Genomic DNA, 22,448 nt, shown 5'->3' with positions numbered 1-22,448 from the left:
TCGTAAGGCGTTAGCTGACACGAGGTGTATGAACACCCGTGTTATATCGACTGTCGCGATGGGGACGGCCGACAAAGGATTCACACACAAATGTAAAATCGCCCGATATCCTGATCTGTTTGGCGTAGAGTTGGAAACTAATTTTTATCCTTTTAATGTAAATATGCGATAAAAAGATAGAAAATACCCAGGAATAAACAATAAAGTTTTCTTCCATATTCCATATAAATTGTTTTTTTTTTATCATTTATTAACAGAGAAGTTGTATATTAAACACGTCCGTATGATGTTAACTGTTTTAATCATATTTTGTTAAAGTTGATCTTAACAATAGTCGCAAAACACCCTAAAAAACGCTATTTTTAATAATTTCACGTTATTACAGTATAGTTTACTTGCAACAAAATATTCCTTTTTTTAATTCCTATTTACTTGAAAATCGTGTCCACGGTTTAATTTACAGCAAAACAGAACACGCGAAAATTGTTACTTTTCGCGCAAAAACGGTTCTTTGCTAGCGATCATCGGCAGATTAAAATCGTAATTTTGTCGCTCGCTTCGCTAGCGATAAAGGAAGTGACGTCCGAAAATCGCCAGACATCGGCGCTAGTGTAAATGGTTAAAAATTATTATGAAAATTCGTGCTTACTCATTAGAGCTTTTCTCCCTTGTCATCCAATTCTGCAGAACTAATTTTTATTGGCTTCGGTGGTTATGCTCTAGTAATTACACAAAATAACGGCGGTGAGTACAAATCAAAACAAATAAATGATGATTAAATGCTTGATTTATGTGTACGTATACAGGTGAAAGTAAGCAAAAATTCTTAGCTACGTGGATTGAATCAACAGCATCTATTTTTTATCTGTGCAGAACGCATTATGAATTCTGAAAATATCTTTCACATTGATGAAAACTTGGAAACAGTTTCGCAATTAAACATTGGTGCTAATGTCAAGTCATTGAGTTTACATTCTAACAGAATAAAACACCTGGATGGCCTTCAAAATGCTCTACAGCTCAAGGTACATTTCTATACATATTTATTTTGGTCACTTACATTTGGAAACAGTGTTAGGCACAGGCCACAGCCGCATAGATAATGTTTAGAGAATATTGTTTACACATGGGACTATACGAAGAAGTAGGTACACTTTTTCCGCTAGGTATCGGTAATTATTTAATTTAAAAAACACGTAAAAACGCACAAAACAACACTACAAAGTGTTAGTAAGTGTAAAACAAATTAATTAAATAATAATAATACCTTTCTAAATACATAAAACACTAGTAAGAACACTAGTAACATTTTTCCCATATTAGCTCGGTTATATACGCTCTTTCGTTCAGTTTACTCTCAAAGAGTCTGTGGTGTAACGGTTTGCGCGCGGTCGTTTACTCTCTTTGTTTCATTTTTACTGGGTTCGAGTCCCGCACAGTGTATAAACCGTGAAACTAACTGCTCCCCATAGAATAGGGAAAGGTATTTGTCATCGCCTCCTAGCGGAAAAAAGTGTACCTACTTTTTTGTATAGTCCCATGTATTGTTTACTACCACCGTTTCGTATCCGAAATGGCACTGGTAGTTTTGTTACTTTTATTTAAAGCTAGGTTGGCCTGATAGTGATGACCAATTTGGTAAACAGGCGTTCGTGTAAAAATTAACTTTTAAAATGCTTTAAAAAAGTGCTGCATCACCATATTTTCAAAGCATACGTCTTCAATTTAACCAAGTTAAGATTATTACGTCATACCCCATAAGAATGCATATTGACCTACACTTTAGTTGTGGCTGACAATTCAGACCAACCTTTAGTGACTACCACTGGGGGTAGATCATTTGCCATTAAGCGTATTGCCCAAGAATACATATGGCCACATTGGTAGCAGCGACGAGTCTTGAATCCATAACCTCTGGGTTGGAGACCCAAGTCAGGCGAATTGGGGTGAAAAAGCATGTTTTCGCACATTTTTACAAACCCGTACAGTGGGTATCAGTGAGGCCTAGGGAACATTTTAAACCAGGATTTTCACTGGTCTCCTGCTAAAGGATTACTCAGATTGTTATAAAGTGTAGCTTGTAGGCTATTTAGGTAACATGAAATGTTATTTATTGAGGTATTGAATAGATATATCACAGTATGTATGCATTAAGCGCGGTGCCGTGGCATAGTGGTTAGCGCGCCTACCTGTAACCCAGAGGTAATGAGTTCAAGGCTCGACGCTGCTATCATTGTGGGCGTATGTGTCCTTGGGCAAGAAGTTTAATGGAAAATGATGTAAAAAAATCCAAAAAATAATAATCACCTACAAAGTAACATACATGGTAACTCGTAATCTGACACGAGGTGTTAAACCCGTGTGATAACGACTGTTCGTTTTCTGGCCACGCGAGGATAAAGTTAGTTACATTCTGATTCATTCATTCAAGTCCATGTATAAGTATACAGATCCTGCTTGAGATATTTATTGTGCCATAAAAAACTATTATAAATATTCATTATTCTTTACAGAGTTTGGATGTTTCTTCAAACCAGTTGGTGTGTATGACTGGATTGGCTCATTTATTCAATCTCCGTTCATTAAACCTTTCTTGCAATTCCATATCATCTGTTTATGTTGATGGGTTAACAAACTTAGTTGAATTAAATTTGTCATATAACAAAATTGTTATTCTAGATTGTTTTGATCAATTTAAAGGTAAGTTTTTAAGTTTCAATTTTAAAATTTTTTTTTCATCTTTTTTTTATTGGTATTGCTTACATCTAAATATAAATAAAATATATATACGTATGCTGTATAATTTATACTATTTTACAACAATATATGTATAAAGTTGTTAATTAAATATAAAGTTGCCAATGGCATTTATTTGACGTAAATCGTTGAGGTTCCCAATGCAGTACATATCTACTGACTACTATATTACTTTTTTATCTGTGTATTATATATAAATCTACAAAATAATACTCACAATGCCTCATATTTTTCAATTAGTACCTGAATCAACTTTACAAGTACTGCTACTGCATGGCAACAATATATCAAATCTTGAAACAGTTGTTCAAAATTTGAAAGGAATTTTAAGTTTGAAGCATCTTGTGTTTAAGCTTGATGGAGATGATGCAGGGAATCCTGTGTGTCGGGAACCAGGTAATCTTGTCTAAATGAACAAATTTTAATCTAATTGACGAATTGAAGAATTAACATAATTGGCAACATTGCTTATAGATTCTAACTTCTAATAAACTTTTAATAATGTTCTAACTTTCATTAAGATGTATTTAATGTTATTAGTTTATTGTTGTGTTAAAAAGTTAGTTTTATTTACCTCTTACTGCCTAATGTATGGAAAAAATGTTTGGTTATTTGCAATGATGAGAGAACAGGATCACTTAGTACATACAATATTAGTTTTGTAAAATATATGCAATTTTAACATCTGTGGTTGCAATAATGAATTGAGTTTTCGTATATTTTATTATGCACAAACAGTGCATTTGGAAAATTATTTTTTTACAAATTATACACCATGACAAATATGTCCATATCAAATAAAGGTGTAAAAGTCTATTTTATTTTAAAGTAAAAAGTCTTTATAATTTGTGTACAGATACGCCCCAGTCCCCACTAAGTTACAACTTACATTTTTGATAGATGCCAGTTTTTCTATTAAAAAACATTATTTTCGAGTTATCGAGTTATTGTCATTTACATTTTAGTTCCCCTTTAAACCTATGGTTAAAGATTTGTTGGATGAAACCTAACAAAATATACCGTAATAAAACTAAGTAATGCAACTTAAAAACTTCAATTTGCTCTAAAAATAAATGTCTAATGATATACAGTAGCTCAATGATTTCATTTTTATATTGTTTAATTGTTGAATTGCAGGTTACAGAGCGAGAATGTTGAATGAGTTACCTCAGCTTACTTCATTAGATCACATTGATAGAAATGGTTGTAGTTCCATGTATGATGTTCCTGTGTTTGTGTTCAATTCTGATGCGGAATATTTGCTTCAATCAAGTGAAACTTCCCAAACAGAAGTAATTGTCCAACTTTTTTAACATACAGAAGCAGGAGCGTATTTAGGAATTTAAAGGGGGGGTGGTTCGCAAGTGCAAGTTTTTGCTTAGAAAATGAACGCTAAGGTGTTACGTGCTCAGTAAGAACACCCTGACTGACATAAATAATAACTCACATGATAGGAACGCGTAAGATTGGTTTAAACTACAATAATATGACTTATTTACTATTTTTTAGAAAAAGAAGTTCAAATTTTACAAAAAAATATTAATTTTTTTAATTTTGTTTTTTAAATTCAGAAACGAGTGGGGTTCCGGACCCACTTGTTTACGCCCCTGAACAGAAGGGGAATTAATTTTTGGCGTATATGTTTTTATTAAAGTAACTTTGTTTATACCACACTATTTTACTTCTGTTACAGATTCCTGATACCATAAATGTGGTTGAGAAACCGAGTAACATCGAACCATCAACCACAATGTTGAACCAATCATCTGTGTTGACACCACAATGTGATGAACTTCCAACACCTCGTATTAACCAAATATTACAAAAACGAAAAACTTCTAAAATATCTGAACTGCCTTCTCCTATACAGTCAAATACCAGTGATGATACTCAAGTGAATGACAAGGTAAGTTTCAACAGAAATCTTTGTACAGAGTGCCTAGTTTTACACCTAACAATTAAAGAAGCGCTAAATTATAAAATCTGTTAAAGTCCAAAGTCAAGTTGAAGTTCAAAAGCTAATGACAGCATCAAGAAGAAATTTTATGTAGACGGGTTTAGTATTTTTTCAGTTTGGTGCCGTAGATCAAAGTCATACAAAGAGTGATCTACCAAGCAGCACAGCTAATAATGAAATCAGATACAGATACACTGGCTATTTTATTTATCACCAACAATGCAACTTTCTAGAGAAAAAATACATAAACAAAAATATTAAAAAGAAATCAAGCTGACTGATCTTGCCAGCAATTTTATAGCAATCATCATTTAAAGATGACGTTCTTACGCAACTTTAAAGATCACTTGGTTCAGCACATAGTTAGTTGCTGTTTATTGACAACTTGAATTTGAAGCTTTTTATGTCTAAATTATGTATAGGAACAAAGAGAAGATTCAGAAGTTTCCAACAAAGAAAATGTTTCAAAAATACCCTCAAAGATTCCACAGATCCAAGATAAAGTAAAATCACCTGCTACAAAAAGGTAAAAATCTAAAATCTGCCCAAGAGGTATCACTCGTATCCGTAATTAATTTTGTTTATAAAATTTAGGCCAAGCAAGCATCCTGTAAGGAAAAGATTTACTCATGTTCAACACAAACCAGCTGTTCCACAAAGAACAAATGAAAAACAAACATTCATGGTAACCAGTGTCTTAAGAGACAGAATTTTTTTCTTAAAAATTTATGTACATCATCACTAGCGCTGTCGCACAATGATTAGCAGCTTCAACCCAGTGGTCACTAATGGCTTGTCCAAATCATCAGCCAAACATAAACCTCTTAAACATGAAAAATCTGTAAAAAGTTACACACATGGTAACTCGTTAAGTGAAAAAGGTGTGTAGGAAACAAAACACCCATGTTATAAGGACTGTCCTAGCCCTGCTACCCGAAGGTTAATAAGTTACATTCATTTATGGCTGCATTCGAAGCAGATTTAAATATTGCTGTACCCATACCATGTTGAAACTATTGTTGCAAGTCGTATAATTTGTCAATATGCAAAAACTTTTTTTAATGTAATATATAACATAAGCGTGGTATTTTGCACAGCATTTAATAAAAGAATTAGAAAATGAGCGTGAACAGCGATGGAAGGCTGAACAAGCAAGTGGGAAACTTGCTTCTGCTGTTCGTGAAATGAACTCTGCTCAAGTTGAAGCTAAATCGCTCCAAGTGAGTATAAGTGCTTAGTCTAGATCTTGCCTTTATTGATGATGATGACGACCTTCTATATATATATTGATCTTTCAAAAGTTTAAGCCAATCACCGTTGTGCGTTTCTCATACAGTGTTTGTAGTTTGGTTTAAAAATACGATATTAAGAGATGACCTTTTCTCAATTCTCAAAGTTATTATACGGCATCAGTTATTTTACGCTCTATTGCACATTTTCAATTAACACTAAAATTTTAAACATTTGTTGAACCGCGTTTGTAATAAAGCGCATTAGCAGAGAGCTGTTTTGTTTTTTGAAATTTCGGTGGTACCCATACAGCATATTTGCTCATTTCCATCAATGCAATTTTTTTAGTTGGTATGCCCCTTTAAGTGCATGTCTGTGTAACATGTGGCAATATGGTCTCACAACCATATAGTGTGATTAAATAAAATATCAAATCAGAAAGCTGATTTTGTTTTAGGATATTAAATTATTTACCAAGATTTTATTTAGAACCTGGCAGCACAAACCACTGAAAGATTGAAGCAAATGCTACTTAATCAAAAAGAAACAAATCAACAATTAAAAGACAACAATGAAGAATTAAAGGTTTTTAACTTTTTAGTGAATACTTTGAATGACTTGTCATTATAAAACATATTAAATCGTTCTAATGACCCAATTTAGTAATTGTAACAATGATAGGCCATCTTTGTATATTATTGGGAAGCTGACATCTAATACTGTTTATATTCTGAAACCAAAGTACAAGGACGATATATAGTGGGGTGGGGGAAGATGGGACACCTTTAGCACAAAATATATAAATATCCTAGTTGTGTTTTAAACAATTAACAACGGTCTATGAAAGTCGCGGGGACAAGGTTTTATAGTTCTTGAATGTTTTACTTTACTACCAAAATGTGAAAGAAAATAGAATGAAAAGGTGTCCTATCTTTCCCTATCCTACTATATGTGAAAGCAAAGCAAGCAGTCAGCAGCTAATTTGATAAACCTTAAAGAATTTAAGATCATTGATATTAAGTGTGTTACGAAACTCCTGCTTGACGAAAGACGATTATTTTATTTGGCTGGATTAAATAAAACAGTACCTGAGTTAAAAATTTGCATTAGACGGAAACAAAATGAACATTTTATAATAAATTTGTTAAATTTTTTAAAACAAGTATTGAAATATCGCATTTGATTAAAAAAATCTTAAAACACTAATTTAACGGTTTTAAATCTAAAAAATATTATAAATATATATAATGAGTTGATATATAACACATGTTGTGAGGTTAAGAACTAAGATGTAAGAAAACTAACAATGCTAAGAACAAAAACAACAAGAGCAAGTGTATGACTAAAATGAATCTATGTATGCATGTGGTAGCATTAAACCAGTAAACTGACAGTTAGCAATTATTGATTAATTATAACAAACTATATATAATTGGTAGCAAGTTGTGCATAATGTACAACATTCAAATTAATTTCCAAATTCATTTGTTATTAGGAAGAATCTGAAGCGTTGAATGTGAAGTTAGAAGCAGCTCATGCAACTGTTGAAGAACAAAAGAATGTAATTCGGGTGCATCAAAAGTCACTTTCGAAATTAAAAGGTGACCTGGCTACTGTCACCAAAACCCAGGTGATAAAATGCATATTCATGCCCAAAAATATTGTTGCAAATTTGTTTTACATTTTTTGTTGCGTAATATTTTTATAAATGTTTTTTTAATCTGTCTTTTAACTCCTTGGTAACATCCTAAACATAAACTACAATTTTTGTAATGGTAATTTAATATAAATACAGGTGAAAAAGCTTCAAGTAATGCAAATGAAGTTGAATGAAATAACAAAAGAATCAGAAGCAAAACATGTTACTAATAAACAACTTGAACAAAGTATAAAGGAATTACAAACAATGATGGTTGCTAAAGATGAAAGTATGAGGTGGGTTGATATGACAATTATACAATCTTAAACTATCGTATAAAAAGGGGCACATTGGGACATGTGTCACATAAGTTTTCCCATCACGCGATAATATATAGTAGGGTGGGGAAAATGGGACACCCTTTTATTCTATTTTTTATTTAATCTGGTAGTAAACAAAGAACATTTAAAGAATTATAAAACCATATCCTCTCACAGACTGTTGTTAATTGATTAAAACATGAACACGATATTTGGACATTGTGTGCTAAAGGTGTCCCGTATTTCCCCGTCCTACTTTCTAATGGAGAATGATGGAATATGTTCAAGTGAACAATACATCTATCTAGGTTTTTATTTTTGCGATTAATACCAACTTACTTACTCCTTACTAAACGTAATAAAAATATGAATTATTTTCCAGGCAAGCCATGAGTAACAAGATATCAATTGATAGCGCTGAGTTTCAACATATTGTTGCACAGCGTGTTGCTCAAGATGAGGAAAAACATCAAATCAACATGCAGCATATGGATGATAAGATAAAAACTTTACAACAAGAATATTTTCAACTTGAAAATGAGTTTAGAGAAGCTTTACATATTGAAGCTGACAGATATAATGAGGTAAGTCATTTATATTGGTGCTGCAGACTGCAGTCAGAAAAAAAATTAAAACATTTTGTCCGCTTATAAAATATGTTATTAAATGCCTCTCTTGTTGCCTTGAACTTCATCAAAATATTTTAAAAATTAATTGAAAATATAGCCAACAATATGATTTGATAAACCCTCTGTACCGCTGGCAATAATATTCCTGTATTCAAAGTTTAACTGAGTTGCCATGGCATTAATTAAGTGGAATAGCACGAGTCATACCAATAATGTTATTTATGTTAAGGTAAACAACAAATACGAAGTTGCCAAGTTAAATGCTGATAAATATCAACAAGTTTACCAAGCCAGCTGTGAAAATGAAGAGAAATCGAAACGTTTAATTTCACAAATGACGACAATTATTAAACAACAGAAAGTTAAAATTGAAGAAATGCTAAAATCTAAAAGTGAAATCAACATCCAATATCAGGTACTTGTAGTTTTATTTGTCTTAGTTTTCTAGAGTATTTCCTTGAATTAGTTCGAAATCAAAACTTACAAAAGCTTACTGCCTTGCTGGAAAGAACAGTGGTTATATAACGCGGGTGTTCTGTCTCATACACCTCATGCCAGCTTACGAGTTACCATGTATGTTACTTTATGGCCTTGCGGGTGATTGTTTTTTGGAGAATTTTTAATTTTTTTGTATGTATAGGTGATTATTTGTACAACTCAAAAGTGACTACTGAATTGGAGTATTTAAGTGTCTAGCCCAAGGACACATACGCGCACAGTTGTAGCAGCGGCTAGCCTTGAACTTGAACCCATTATCTCTAGGGCAGACGCACTAACCACTTTGCCATGGTGCCGGACTTTACCTCTTCAGATTACATGTCATTCATATATTCCTAATTGAAGATTTTTATTGAAATACATTTTTTTAATAAAACCTATACCTAATATTTCTGCAGTCCCAGTTTAAATCTCTTGAGGCGTCATTAGAAGCTGAAAGGCAACAAGTTTCACAACTTAAACAAGCAAACCAAGATAGATCTCGACTGCTGAGTCAAAACGTTGCGTTGCAATCATTAATTGATGGTTTACGTGAAGAGAGGAAGGTGTGGGGTGAGGAACTTGCTCATCAAGGTTGGTTCATTATCATTTATTTCTTCTTACTGTTGCATACTAAATTTGCAGGTCTCTCAATTTGTTCCGCCTATGATGTAAATCGCCCTGTTGTGCCTCAACAAGCTTTTTTGTAAATATACGTTCGACTGAAAAGCTGCCCAGTTAACACTTAAAAAACAACTGCTAGTTTTCGTACATTGCGACACAATCACACAATAGACCATGTTACGTCACACTTGTTGTGATGAAGGGCTTACGGCCAATAACAACGGTAATAAAAATTAATTTGTTACACTCAGATAATGTCGTAAAAAACCTGCTTTGAATGCAATTTCCTGTTATTTTTCTGTGTGACAACCAATTTAGACATAACAGTAGTGACCTCTAGTTTGAAGCAATGACCATTAGTTGTGGCCACTCTGGTTGAACTCTCTACCCACTGTGGTAAAGCTATTTAGTGAGATATATTTTGTCAAATATTTTTAACTTACACATAAATTTATATTTCCCCAACACAATATATATATATATTTTTTTTTTTCTCTAAATAAAATATACATTTTCCCTCAATAAATATTTTTACATAAATATATTTTTCCAACACTTGACAAGGTTCATCACTCGCACAAGATCGCGGAAGATTTGAGATGAAAATCGAAAGTTTGAACGCAGAAATTTCATCACTAAGAAAGAACAATGAAAGAGATCTTGATTTGCTTCGAATAAAAACAAAAGTTGTTGATGATCAAACAGATACTATTGTTAAAATGAAAGAGGTTTGTCCAAGTTAATATAAAGTAGAAGATCCCGTATTGTTAGATCTCTTGCCACATGAAGCGCCGTTTTTGTAGCGCATGGGTAGAGATCTAATGTATGATATACGCATGTATGGATTAGTGAAAACAAATTCTTATAATGTGTGTTTTTTGTTCTGAGGCATGGGAGTTTTAAATGTAGGAGTGGCTAAAAAATGTTTAAAGATTATTATGGTATGTTTAATCATTTTTCATTTTTGGGGGGAGAAAAACCTTTTTCTTATGGTAAAAAATATTGTGACATCCGCACATGTCAATTATCATTGTACGAACATCCACAGGCACTTGTACAAAAAGATAATGAAGTTCGGGCAAAACTTGATGAAAATTTGCGACATCTACATGAATTGGAACAACAAGTTGATGACTTAACACAGGTACTTGTTAAACTGTTGTATTTGTTGTAGAAAATAAGACTTCTGGCTAAGTTCCAAAGGTTAGAACATTACTGTTGTTTAGTTATAGAATTTATTACATTTTGTCTTTTATGTTTCCGCTTCCATCTTCCATGTAATGTTGGCTTATATTCCCAAGTATTTCTGGTTCAAAAAGACAAAATAGAAAAATAAAAAAGTTATTACTAAAATTTTATTATTATTATTATCTATAAAATTTAATATCACTAATCCAGTATATATGTATTTAATCATGCAAGTGTGTTTTAATGATTTTTTATCATTATTTCAGGACAACGTTGCATTAAAAGAACAAAATGATCATTTAGTTAATCGAAAATTACAATTGAAAGCGGAAATTAATGAACAAACACAAGAACTGACAACATTAAAAGATGAACATAGGTAATTTAATATTAGTTTAGTTTCAGTATTAAAAATATTCTGTAGTTTTATTGTTTAATTGACAGTCTTAAAAAAACCTCAAAGAAAAATCAAACTTTTCTCTATGTCGTACTGGTACCTGCTGTATTATAGATTTAACCAAAAATATAAAAATAGGTCTATGTTTTATGATCTTTTATATATATAAAGAAGATGAATAATTTATTTTACATTATTTTTTAGCAGCAGTTTTTTTTTGGAACTTTGGTGGTACCTCTAGATCGCATTTGAGAATATACAAATTCGATTTTTTTTGTTGATATGCCTCTTTAATAGGATAACTTTCATAGCGTTCAATTTTTCTTTATAAATAAAATATGTCCATGAAAAATATTTGCATAGGTAGTACAAGTACATTTAAAAAAAATCTGTTTTATATAATTTGTTTAGTTGTTAATCTTTAAATTAACCTCAAAAAACTATCTTTGTGCGCAAACCATTTTTTTTCTGTGAGTGTCAGTGTGTGTTTTATTTATTGCAAATTTTATAGCTGTTTGTCTTAACTGTTTTAGTGATTTTTAAACATAAATTTTAAACTACCAATTTTTTATTAGACGTTTAAAGTCAAAATGGTCGGACAAAGGCGAACTGCTTACTAAACTTGAAATTCAAGTTAAGAATATAAACGTGGCTGCCAGGGAAAGAGAAATGAAATTAACCCAAGAAAATCAGGATGCATTGGAAGCTAAGAGGTGTTAAGAGTTAAACTATGTAATGTTTCTGGAAATACTTTATAGTGTACTTAACACTTTCCGCATCAAACTAAATTCCAAATTAGTACTAATGCTTTTAAAACATGTATATAATATATATAAACATGCATATTGTTTTATGTAACAAACAAAACAGCACAAAGAACACTTAAAATCCTGACAGTAACAGTTTTTTACAGTCATACCGACAATCAAAAGTAAAACGTTGGTACCACCTATTCTATTGAATAAAAAGTATAACTGGTACATGGACCCTCGACAAATATCATTCGCTCATTTAATATTTCAAATAAATTGATAAAATTTCCACACAGGCTACTAGAAGATAGAATAGCAAGAATGGATTCAACATTCCAAGAACAACTAGATACCATACGTGTTTCACATGAACAACAAATCCACACTATTCAACAACAACATCAACTAGAATTAGATCGATGCAACAAAAAGGTGAAATTATTTATTAATATTTATTAACTGTTAATAAGAACAACCAATGTTATTAATGTTGGCTTGACTATTAGTTTGTTCAAACAAATGTTGTTTATTTCAAATGGAAAGTGAAAGGTTAAAACCCCTTGTTTTTTACACCTCATGCCCGTTTATGAGTTGCAACACCTGTCAATTTATATATAGTAGGATGGGGGAAGATGGGACACCTTTTTATTCTATTTTCTCGTACATTTTGGTATTAAACAAAGAACATTCAAGGAATTATAACACCTTGTCCTCGCGACTTTCATAGACCGTTGTTAAAAACACGACCAGGATATTTATATATATATTTTGTGCTAAAGGTGTCCCATCTTCCCCCACCCAACTATATAATCTTTTTTTTCTTTTTTTTTGTGTGGCTGATGGTGTCAAATAGTACCTGCTATCAGCTGCTTAGTGAATAATTACCACTTTTATTAAAAAACATGTGGATTTCTGTTATATGAACCATTAGAACGCCCTGCTCTCTTGTTATATTGATATTTTCACACAGGTTCATTCAGCTGAGGAGGAAATGAGGGAAATATTACGCGATGCTGAAAATCAAAAGAAAAACATGCAGATGAAACTGTCTCATATAAAAAATGATTTTCACGAGTTATTCGCGTAAACCCTTTTAGTTGCATTTATGTTATTATGTATTAAACAATACAACAACCTAATTATGTCTCAATGTCTGTTAGGTGACGTAAATCTTTGTATAGATTCTAGTTCATTTATTTTTAATTTTGACACTAACAGTTATGTTCCACACTTAGTTGAAATATTTATTGGAGTCGCAATTTTATTGATTTACTTAACGTCAGTCTATAAACGTGTGTTGCCGTTAAATTGTTAGTTAACCATTTGTACCACATGTCTTGTTAGTAAGCTATTTCCTCAATTTTTCCCACAAAAATCAAAACACATGGTAAATTAATCAATAGTTTGTTTGGTCGTCAGAAAATGGGAATCGCGTGTGGGCTTACCATGTTGCGTGGTTTGCTGTATAGTAGGGTGGGGGGACCTTTGACACATAATAGCAAAATATCCTAATCATGTTTTAAACAATTAACAATAGTCTTTGGGTGGTATAGGAATATGGTTTTATAATTCTTTGAAAGTTTTTTGTTTACCACCAAATTGGACGGAAAAATAGAATGAAAAGGTGTCCCATCTTCCCCCACCCTACTATATTGGTTGAGGCATCACCCGGGCCATGCCGTGTGAAAATATATCTTTTTGTATATATTAATAACATTTATAGCCTAGTATATGGTAACTAATTTAGATGGGGTATATTTAGTCCTGTTCGTAACCGGAGCTTACAATTACTAATGCATGTCTAACGAACTCGTGATCAGTACCTATAGGGCCAACGTTTAAATTAGAGATTTCCTATTATTTAAAACCGATATATGACATTCTCATGGAAACACCTGGTGCTTTGGGTTTTAATCTCCGTTGAACTAATTGCCGTCTCAATGATGGCTTACAGTTTGTAAAATTAGCTGAAGCGCTTTGGGCGATGGACCAGCCTTAAAACACGAGTTGAAATTAAGCAAAGCTCCGCCAGTGTGTCGACGAAGGAGCCAATTAAAGTCCCACGTACATGTGCTATTAGTGGAGGATCCAAGCCCAATCCGATTTGCCGTGCACTTACTATGTCACTGTAACTCGAATGGCACGCCGGAACCCAGCGTTTATCTTGACCGTGTACTCATCATACGACTTAAATCATGCTCCGCCAGAATTTCCGGCTTCATTTCATTTTGAAACTCGAATGAAGACGTGCAGGTAATGAGGAATCTCTTTGTTTGAGGTAAGTCTGACTTGCTTACTGTAATATGCTACGTGGTTATATAATTATCCCAGTATAATTTTGTTGACGGCGGGGATGTTAGTTTATTGGCACCAACGTTTTCGCCGTCTTCATAAACAGTGCTGGTCCTGTCATCTTTTATTGGCTGTTGTTCAGTGTTCTATGTGTGCACGAGTTTAAATGAACCTGGAAAAGAATGTGTGTGTGCGCGCATATATTCCGGTATCGACCTCAAACTATAAATTTATTTTAAGCATTTGAAGAGTTAATTATTTATGATATTCACATCGCGCCAACGCCACTGGCGCAGATAAAATTCGGAGCGAAAACATCTTAATCCGTTTAATCGGCTGCGGCTGTGAAATTCAAAGCGACCCATGTATGCTTTTTGTTTCGCAGACATGACTTATATACAACATGTTGTCCCTATATGTTAAGTCAATGTCAAAGTGCCCTTCGTTATTTTAGCATCCTTTCATGATATACGTGGAGTATAACAATTAATTGTACATTGCATGACCTTTTGTGCGCTACCTCGAACAAAAGCTTCACCAAACCCCAATCAAATTATGTCATGTCGGTCTAATATGATATGCGGCCCGTGATGACTCGTGTTGTGTGTGTGTGGTATCAGTTACCCTGATAATAACACGTAGCGTTATTGTGCCGACATGTTTTACAAACCCTGTAAATATAAATACAAATAACAATTAGAAATGTGCCACCTAATACCCATGTATTGTTCGCCGGCTTTTATTTACCGAGATTTAATATTTGGCTATGGAAAGTCGCAAAGCACTTGCCGGGTGAAGAAAATAAACTGTGGGTGTTTTAACTAACAAATCGTCATTCAATTTTTATTCGGAAACAAACAAGAATGGTAAGTTTTATTATATGGCAAAGTAAGTAAGATTGTTTTAAACAGGTATCCGCATGTATTTTTACCCCCAAAAAATTACATTACAATTTTGTATTTATGTTGGTTAACCACAAACTTAGTTATGTATGTATGTTTATATATATGGTTCTATCAATAACAATCTTATTAACGCATTCTGTATAAAAGGATTTCCAAGACGCGGAAAAAACCAACTGTTCCTCCATTGATGTTATTAAGTCTGTATCAAAGAAATGGAAATTTTATTTCGAAATCCGAAAAAGAGAAGATGGGTTCGATCCCTCCCCATCTTACATACCACGTCGACTGTTTCCAAACCTTCTTCCTCGGCCAATGCTAATGCAAGCACCTCAAGATGTCTCATTGAAACACCACTTCACGCACGCCCAAGTGAGATGCGCGCTAGCAAATATACAATCTTATCAACCGCATGTTGCTTCGCCACGTACGAGCGCTAGAGGAGAGAAGATTAATCGAAATATAAAAAGGTTTAAATCCTAAAATAAATTACAACTTTTTTTTAATAAATTACACTAAATATTTTTTTCAAATGTTTCTTAAACGTTTAAACTGCTGAAAGTTGCCTTCTGGGTAAAATAAGTTACGAACATGTGCTTTTGTGAGAATAAATTTAACTGTACCACAGGATGTTAAAGCAGATGCATGTTGAACATCCAATGTGGCATGCAAACCAACATGACGACAAGAGAATTACACGACAACATTCATTAAGAAAAGTTGGAGTTCGTGGAAAAGGCTCGGAGAAGGCTTTGAAGAAATCAATGCCAGTTTTATTACGTGCTTCTCCGCCGTACTTAAACGACACTGAAAAGCAGGTATAAATAATTCGTATAATCAACCAGCGAATGCGACACGGTCTATAAATGTATAAATCATCAGAGGCTACTTGATTCTACATGTGAGATAATTCTCGGTACTGAACGAATCGGTAAACCAACTGAGTCATACATGGAGATAGGAAATACGAAGCTACAAAGCCACAACAACCCAACACCACTGCAGTACAACTTTACAGTCCCGATACACAGGTAAGCTAAGTAAAATAAATAATTGTTAATACAATTTATTAAACTTAACTATTCCTGTAAGCTATGTCGGCATAGTTAAAAGATCCATGGTGTTATAATGGAGTGGGGGGAAGATGGGATACCTTAGTACATAATTTTCAAATATCCTACTCGTGTTTTGGGTTGTGGGAGTCGTAAGAATATAGTTTTAAAATTCTTTGAAAGTTCTTGGTTTACTAATAAATGGGAGCAAAAGATTTTAAAGGTGTCCCATCTCCCCCACCCTACTTTACATTGTTACAAATATCTGTTACAGACTATACGTTGAAGCACCGCCTCGGATTATAAAAGATTCCTCGCTGATCCACAAAGGAAAGTCTGTGTATGTTTACGACCAACACGGAAGAAGAAATAAAGTTGTTGTAAAAAAAGATCCAATAAGCAATACTGCCTAACTAGCTGTTTATCTTCTTAATACAAAGGCATTTCGGATTCGTATAGCTCTGTATTGCAAACATGCGTATCAAACTGGTTTCAAATTTTATATAGCAGTATTCCAAAATATGCTTTTTATAAAATAAATTAACTGTTTTACAGTTTTGTTGGTTTTGGTTTATTAAATGAAAAGCACACAAAACTGTACAGCAAACACAAACTCGTGCAAAACGGAACTATTGCAAAATCAAACGGGCTTCAGATATTTAACATGCTATTTGCATCGTAATAAAATCTTGTGCTATACATATGTCTTATTAGTTTGACTTTGCAGATTATTTCTCGTTGATAGGGGTAAGGTATTACCGTCCCCATATGCTACCGACATTTGTTTGGTTGGAGCTTTACCGTTCACAGTTGTCGGTCTAGCCTTCGCTCCCGTGGTTCCATAGCCATTAGTTGTCACTGTTATATAATGCCGTTCTTTGCTGACCGAGGACGTTCTTTGCTCCGGACCCTGCAAAGCTGTGACGTCACTTTTTAACAAACGAGCATAAGAAGATCCCGGTCTCAAGCTTTTTTGCTGCTGAGTTTGGTTGTCATTGTTGTTTTCACTTTCCGCTGCCGCATCGGGGAAACTCCCCACTACGAGAAATGTTGAAGATATAGCGCCGGTTGCCATGGTAGCCCAACCTATGTAAAGTGCATTCCCATAAACATATTTTAAATCGCTGACCGGAGGAAGTTTACGTAGACTTAGTGGATTGTGGAAATCCTTGGCAACATCTTCAGCGTACCTGATGGATATAATGGAAACTGGTGAGATGAGATGAGTTAGTAATGTAGTAACTGTTCAAACAAATAGATTTTAAAACATTGAGTTTAGTACTGTGGAGTAATATAACATTAGCACCTAAATCCCCCCAAAATACAATGAAAATGTGTCCCATTTTACCTCACCCTACTATACATCTTGGTCCTTCACAAATTAATAATGAATGTATTATATATAGTACTATTGGGTAAAATAGGACACCTTTAGCACATAATATCTAAACATCCTATGGAAGTCGTGGGGGTGCGGTTGTATAATGTGTCATGCTTACTATTTACTATCAAATGGGACGATAAAATAGAATGAAAAGGTGTTCCATCTTCCCCTACCCCACTATGTATTTGTTAAACAGTTATTTTAGTGCAAACCATCCGTATTTAAAAATTTCATGACTATTGTGAGGCGGGGTCAAGTATATTAAACACTTGCTTACCATGAAACAGCAATTCCTATCAAGATGGCGGCAAGACCGAATAAGACAGCACAGCATCTCGCAATCCGAAGCTTTGTTTTTGCGTCTCCTCCTATTCTAGTGCACCTCATTCCTGGGTAAAATAAAACAATTAAAACATGAAAAACATGTGAACAGACACATATTTCCGCGTGGTGTCTGTAAACCACGCGGTATAGAGGAACTGCCAAACTCGAAATTTATGTTTATCTAAAATTATGAATATACTGGGTATACATTATAAATGATGCCTTTGAATATGTTTTGTAAACATTTCCTACGCATAGAAAATATAAAAATACAGAGAAGTGTCCATTGAAAAAAACGTTATCCTCGCTAAATACGTTAATCTTGACATAATATCAAAGATAGGAGCGAGTGTGCGTGCATGGGAAACACACTTACAGTAATTGCTTCAATGTGCAGTGACCACTAATGGGTTGTGCAAATTATTAAGAGCAGTCACGCAGTCACTCATACATATATAGCAATGTGGGACATGACGAGATGCACATATTGCCCACCATTTAAAAAAAATATATATATATATCACGTTTTTTGAGTGATACCACGAATACTACCGTAACATTATTATATTTGACAACAACTGAGAAATGTATTAAAACATACATGGAGTTATTTAACGCACACCAGGTACTTTAAGCAAATCGCAAAAAGCGGGGTACGATGGGAAAGCTTAAATTCTTTGTTAATTTTGACAAAATAAACCAATTCATTATTAGAACTACAGCACGTAAAAAACACAAAATATTATTGTACGTTTCAAAAAGCAACTTTGTCTGTCCCATTGCCTTAGTTTTAATATGTTACCTATAGTATGTTGGGATAACAAAAAATGGAAGATTTTATTTTAATATTTATCTGCAACTTGTAGTTAACCTACCGAAATTAACGAGCCGTGTTGGTTTCAATGCCACGGAAACTTTATATAATATACTGGGGAAATGGGACACCTTATTATTCTATATAATAAAAGAAATTTTAAAAAGTATTTTCACGACTACCATAGACTGCTGTTAATTGTTTAAAACACGATCAGGATATTTGGACATTTTGGGTCCTAAAGGTGTCCCATCTTCCCCCACCCTACTATATACACATGATTTTAAAACGATATTTTTGTGCTTGTTTTATCTTTAATTTAAGCCATATTATAACCTATGATCTCAGTTTTGAAACTATAATGTCTTGAGACAAAATCGAACGAAATCGTTCAGTTCATTGTATTAAACTATGATACTGGATTGATAACTCTAACCAGCAAACTATACAAAAACGACAGTTTTAATATGATTCAGTTAGTATTCAAAACGACCATCTTTTTTAGTTTTTTTTAGCCTATAACGTTGTATAAAACAGTAAACCCGCCGCGCACTTTGTTAAACTGTAAGAATACTGTCGAATAAAATTTGTTTTCGTTCCAATGTGCCCCACGTCTCAACTTCCCCCTATTTTACTGTATATGTGTGTTGGTGTACACACATATAATATATCTTATTGAACCAGTACTACATTGTGGTAGTGGTTTGGAATTGTAACGAAAGTATTTAGAAACACTATATAACGCTTCTAATTTCGTTTGCGCTTGATGATTAATATAAGCGGTAAAAAAATGTTAATATGAACTGCCAGCAACAAATCGGTGGCGAGTTTGGAACTGTTATATTACAGTGTTATCGGTAATCCATAAGCACTCGCGTGAAAACTCGACGACATATACGACAAGTTTCATTAGCGTCCATGCCTTGCTTATTCAACCAGGAGAATTGATCCGACTGTCACCTAAAATCCATCGATTTTTCGTCCAAACCTAAAAGGAATTCGCGAGTACAGGGCTTGTTATCAAATATAACGTAAAGTTTTGACACATTTTCCAATTAGATGGAACAAACACTCATTGAGCGACGAAAGTGAAATTTGTTTAGTAAATTTTGAAGTTTTAAAAGTATTTTGTTTAATTGAGTGTAATGAGAGTTGTTATGCAGCAAGTCTATTGACAAATCGAAACGACTCGCATATTGTAGTACCACTCGCCGTACTACTCTGTGCTAATTACCAAGCTAGCCATGGTCCATGCATTATTCAGATGGAACATTTTCAACGGTTCATTTCCCGTCGCTCTATGAAAGAGTAACTGACTGAAACACAATCACGTTGAATAATATACTTCCACACGTTTTATAAGATTGATATATTGTTTTGGTAATTTTAAAACATAATTTTAGGAACTAAATTAATATGACACAAAATAGTTAATGTAAGCTTGAATGTTTTATTCCTCTTTAATTGCACACCACACTAAATTGTTGGGGAATATAACTTACCAAGCGGGGTAATCGCCACTGCACAAAAAGCTAGAACTGTACCGAGCACCGATAGTGTCCTGCATCCCTTGATCAAAGTTGGTAATGCAAACACAGGTTCACTGATATTTATACATTCAACAGATCCAGATTCCTTCACTGTACAAGTTGTCCATAAACCTCGAACAACCAAAACTCCCGAGAACGATCTTTCTGAAACGTAACTGTGTTTCCAATCCGGTAGTGTGACCACAAGCAAAGCTCCAAGCCATGTTAAAATTCCAACTAAATATCCAACTATTTGACAACTCGAGATTGCCATGTTCCATGTTTTAGCTAGGTAGTGTAAATAACAATAGAATATTATTTATCTAAATTACTTTTTAATAAAAATGTCTCCTATTTATGAGCTGTTTCATAATAATGTAAAATATACTGACTGTTTGTAACCAACACAAAACTCACTCGCATTCGAATACATTAATTACATAAACCTACACTGTCCTGCTATCACAGTACGACAACTATAGAAAAATCCAATTCCAGTGCTATCGACTCCCGCACGGCTATTTCCAATAAACGGCCAAGGCGGAAAATAGGAGTACGGTGTGCGCGCACATGCAATGCACGCTCTAGCCAGTCAGCTTCGGGATCAATATCTAATTTACACTGAACGAAAAAGGGAATGCGAGCGCTTTTTTGCAGCCAACTAAACTGCACAAGTGATTGTTCGTCTATTGCAAACGAAATCTAAAATTGACTTCTTAAATGCAAACGAGAGGTATGTAGACTAAATAGCCTCGAATCAGAAGTTCAAAACAATATAAAATTTATTTTAATATAGTATTCTTGTAAAAGTTCCGCTTTCATAAACAAGGACTTTTCTTCAACAAAACTTTATTTTATTGATTCATCAAATGCACATTCTCTCATGCTGCAAAGTTATTTGAGATTTTTCTTTATTTATATAGTAGGGAGGGGGAAGATGGGACACTTTATGACATAATGTCTAAATATCCTGATCGTTTTTTATACAATTATCAACGGTCCATGAGAGTTACGGTATTACGGTTACGGTGTCCCATCTTTCCCCACCCTACTTCAACAACTAATTATCATTATCGTGTTTTCCTGTGTACAAAAATTAAATTTATTTAACTTTATGCGGTCTCAATACAAAAGATTATGTTAGCCCATGATGTAGTTTCAATTATGTTGAAAGTTGTTTAAAACAATATAGTAACCCGATATCAATCGATAGGCATATGTGCTACTTTAATCACTACTAATACCACGTCCAAACAGCCGTTTTTCTTACTACAACTTACGGTAATTATAGTAAGTCCTCAGGGAGTGTGAACCTCTCTGACGTCGGCTGTGCACAACATGACCGTATGAAATGGAAACTTGTTCAATCGGTGAACATAATAGAAAAAACGTATCGTAATAAACCATTTTGGGGTTAGCTTGTTATGTTTAGTTCACGAACAAAGCAACATTTTCAAGTTCAACGACCTTTAGGCCACATATATGTTTATAGATTATAAGTCATGTTAGACACTAACTCCAACTAATTAATTTTATCTATACGCGCGCCAAAGCTGGTTACTGTTTTAACTATTTAAAAAAAAGTGTTAAATAGAAGCAGTATTTTTTAATAGGTGAAAGAAATAACAAAGTAATAATTATGAACATTTTTAAAATCATATTAAATCGTTTTGTACAGTTTCAGTTTGTCCAACAAAATTAAACATACATGATAAAAATATCTGAGTCAAATTGCTTTAAATTATGGTTGCAAAAGGCACAATAATATTAATTTAAATGTGTGTATATAAAGTTCATGTTGTAAATAAACTAGCACCATCAGTTAAATTTGTTGAATTATACAAAAAGTTGAAGAATAATATTAACGTAAAAATAATTTCAACTGGGTGTCCCACTTTACCCCACAGTGTAGTTTTGCAGATGTTTACTACCCTTCAAAAGTTTTGTTTTTACTTTATTAATTTATACCCCCTGGGTAATTCTTACACAGTATAATAAAAAAAGATAATCTATGGAAAATATACTCGAAATTTAGTTACAGGCATTTGGAGAGAAGTTATGAGAAGTGACTTATGTGGAAAATATAAATTGAAATGCATTTGTACGATACATACTTATTAATTGAAGTTCTAACAATACTAATTATTGTTTAAAAATTGCCATTTTTCATCTAATTCTAGT

General features: G+C 33.5%; 3 protein-coding genes across 7 annotated transcripts; 2 read left to right on the top strand and 1 right to left on the bottom strand.

Annotated features, from left to right (window-relative positions):
* The first annotated feature begins 587 nt into the window (after positions 1-587).
* Positions 588-13,120, top strand: LOC149729600 (leucine-rich repeat and coiled-coil domain-containing protein 1-like). 4 transcript variants are annotated; one of them, XM_089885764.1, is made up of 21 exons: positions 588-744; positions 874-1,025; positions 2,514-2,700; positions 2,998-3,153; positions 3,895-4,049; positions 4,451-4,663; positions 5,137-5,240; positions 5,309-5,399; positions 5,812-5,934; positions 6,434-6,529; positions 7,440-7,574; positions 7,740-7,879; positions 8,286-8,487; positions 8,762-8,947; positions 9,429-9,603; positions 10,198-10,361; positions 10,682-10,777; positions 11,088-11,200; positions 11,794-11,931; positions 12,267-12,402; positions 12,941-13,120. In XM_089885764.1, exons 2-21 carry the CDS (start codon positions 882-884, stop codon positions 13,055-13,057), a joined length of 2,871 nt encoding a protein of 956 aa, XP_089741890.1. In that variant the 5' UTR covers positions 588-744; positions 874-881; the 3' UTR covers positions 13,058-13,120. The 4 variants fall into 4 exon arrangements, with proteins under 4 accessions (XP_089741890.1, XP_089741888.1, XP_089741889.1 ...); XM_089885762.1 differs by having other exon boundaries at positions 684-812; XM_089885763.1 differs by having other exon boundaries at positions 696-806.
* Positions 13,121-13,256: 136 nt separating this feature from the next.
* Positions 13,257-16,915, top strand: LOC149729599 (uncharacterized). Of its 2 annotated transcripts, XM_089885768.1 has the most exons (6): positions 13,257-14,248; positions 15,037-15,128; positions 15,315-15,634; positions 15,793-15,982; positions 16,047-16,195; positions 16,491-16,915. In XM_089885768.1, exons 2-6 carry the CDS (start codon positions 15,126-15,128, stop codon positions 16,627-16,629), a joined length of 801 nt encoding a protein of 266 aa, XP_089741894.1. In that variant the 5' UTR covers positions 13,257-14,248; positions 15,037-15,125; the 3' UTR covers positions 16,630-16,915. The 2 variants fall into 2 exon arrangements, with proteins under 2 accessions (XP_089741894.1, XP_089741893.1); XM_089885767.1 differs by having other exon boundaries at positions 13,257-15,128.
* LOC149729598 (claudin-7-like) lies at positions 16,764-20,774 on the bottom strand. Its single transcript, XM_089885766.1, has 3 exons — positions 20,241-20,774; positions 17,878-17,989; positions 16,764-17,406 (listed from the first exon to the last, which is right to left on the bottom strand). Exons 1-3 carry the CDS (start codon positions 20,539-20,541, stop codon positions 16,911-16,913), a joined length of 909 nt encoding a protein of 302 aa, XP_089741892.1. The 5' UTR covers positions 20,542-20,774; the 3' UTR covers positions 16,764-16,910.
* Between the last annotated feature and the right edge of the window lie 1,674 nt (positions 20,775-22,448).

Source organism: Ciona robusta, chromosome 10 (genome assembly GCF_009617815.1).
Source record: "Ciona robusta chromosome 10, ASM961781v2".
In the NCBI taxonomy this organism is placed as follows: Eukaryota; Metazoa; Chordata; class Ascidiacea; order Phlebobranchia; family Cionidae; genus Ciona; species Ciona robusta.
The sequence above is the reverse complement of the archived record's forward strand: the minus strand, read 5'-3'. Positions and strand labels throughout refer to the sequence as shown.

Excerpts from the sequence above, each read along its gene's own strand:
- LOC149729598 (XM_089885766.1), bottom strand. The coding sequence starts at position 20,541 with ATGGCAATCTCGAGTTGTCAAATAGTTGGATATTTAGTTGGAATTTTA. Across the intron at positions 17,990-20,240 it reads AGTGGCGATTACCCCGCTTG|GAATGAGGTGCACTAGAATA; the intron begins GTAAGTTATATT and ends TATTTTACCCAG. Across the intron at positions 17,407-17,877 it reads ATAGGAATTGCTGTTTCATG|GTACGCTGAAGATGTTGCCA; the intron begins GTAAGCAAGTGT and ends TATATCCATCAG.
- LOC149729599 (XM_089885768.1), top strand. Across the intron at positions 15,635-15,792 it reads ATTAATCGAAATATAAAAAG|GATGTTAAAGCAGATGCATG; the intron begins GTTTAAATCCTA and ends ACTGTACCACAG. Across the intron at positions 16,196-16,490 it reads TTTACAGTCCCGATACACAG|ACTATACGTTGAAGCACCGC; the intron begins GTAAGCTAAGTA and ends TATCTGTTACAG.
- LOC149729600 (XM_089885762.1), top strand. The coding sequence starts at position 791 with ATGTGTACGTATACAGGTGAAA. Across the intron at positions 3,154-3,894 it reads TCCTGTGTGTCGGGAACCAG|GTTACAGAGCGAGAATGTTG; the intron begins GTAATCTTGTCT and ends GTTGAATTGCAG. Across the intron at positions 8,948-9,428 it reads AAATCAACATCCAATATCAG|TCCCAGTTTAAATCTCTTGA; the intron begins GTACTTGTAGTT and ends ATATTTCTGCAG.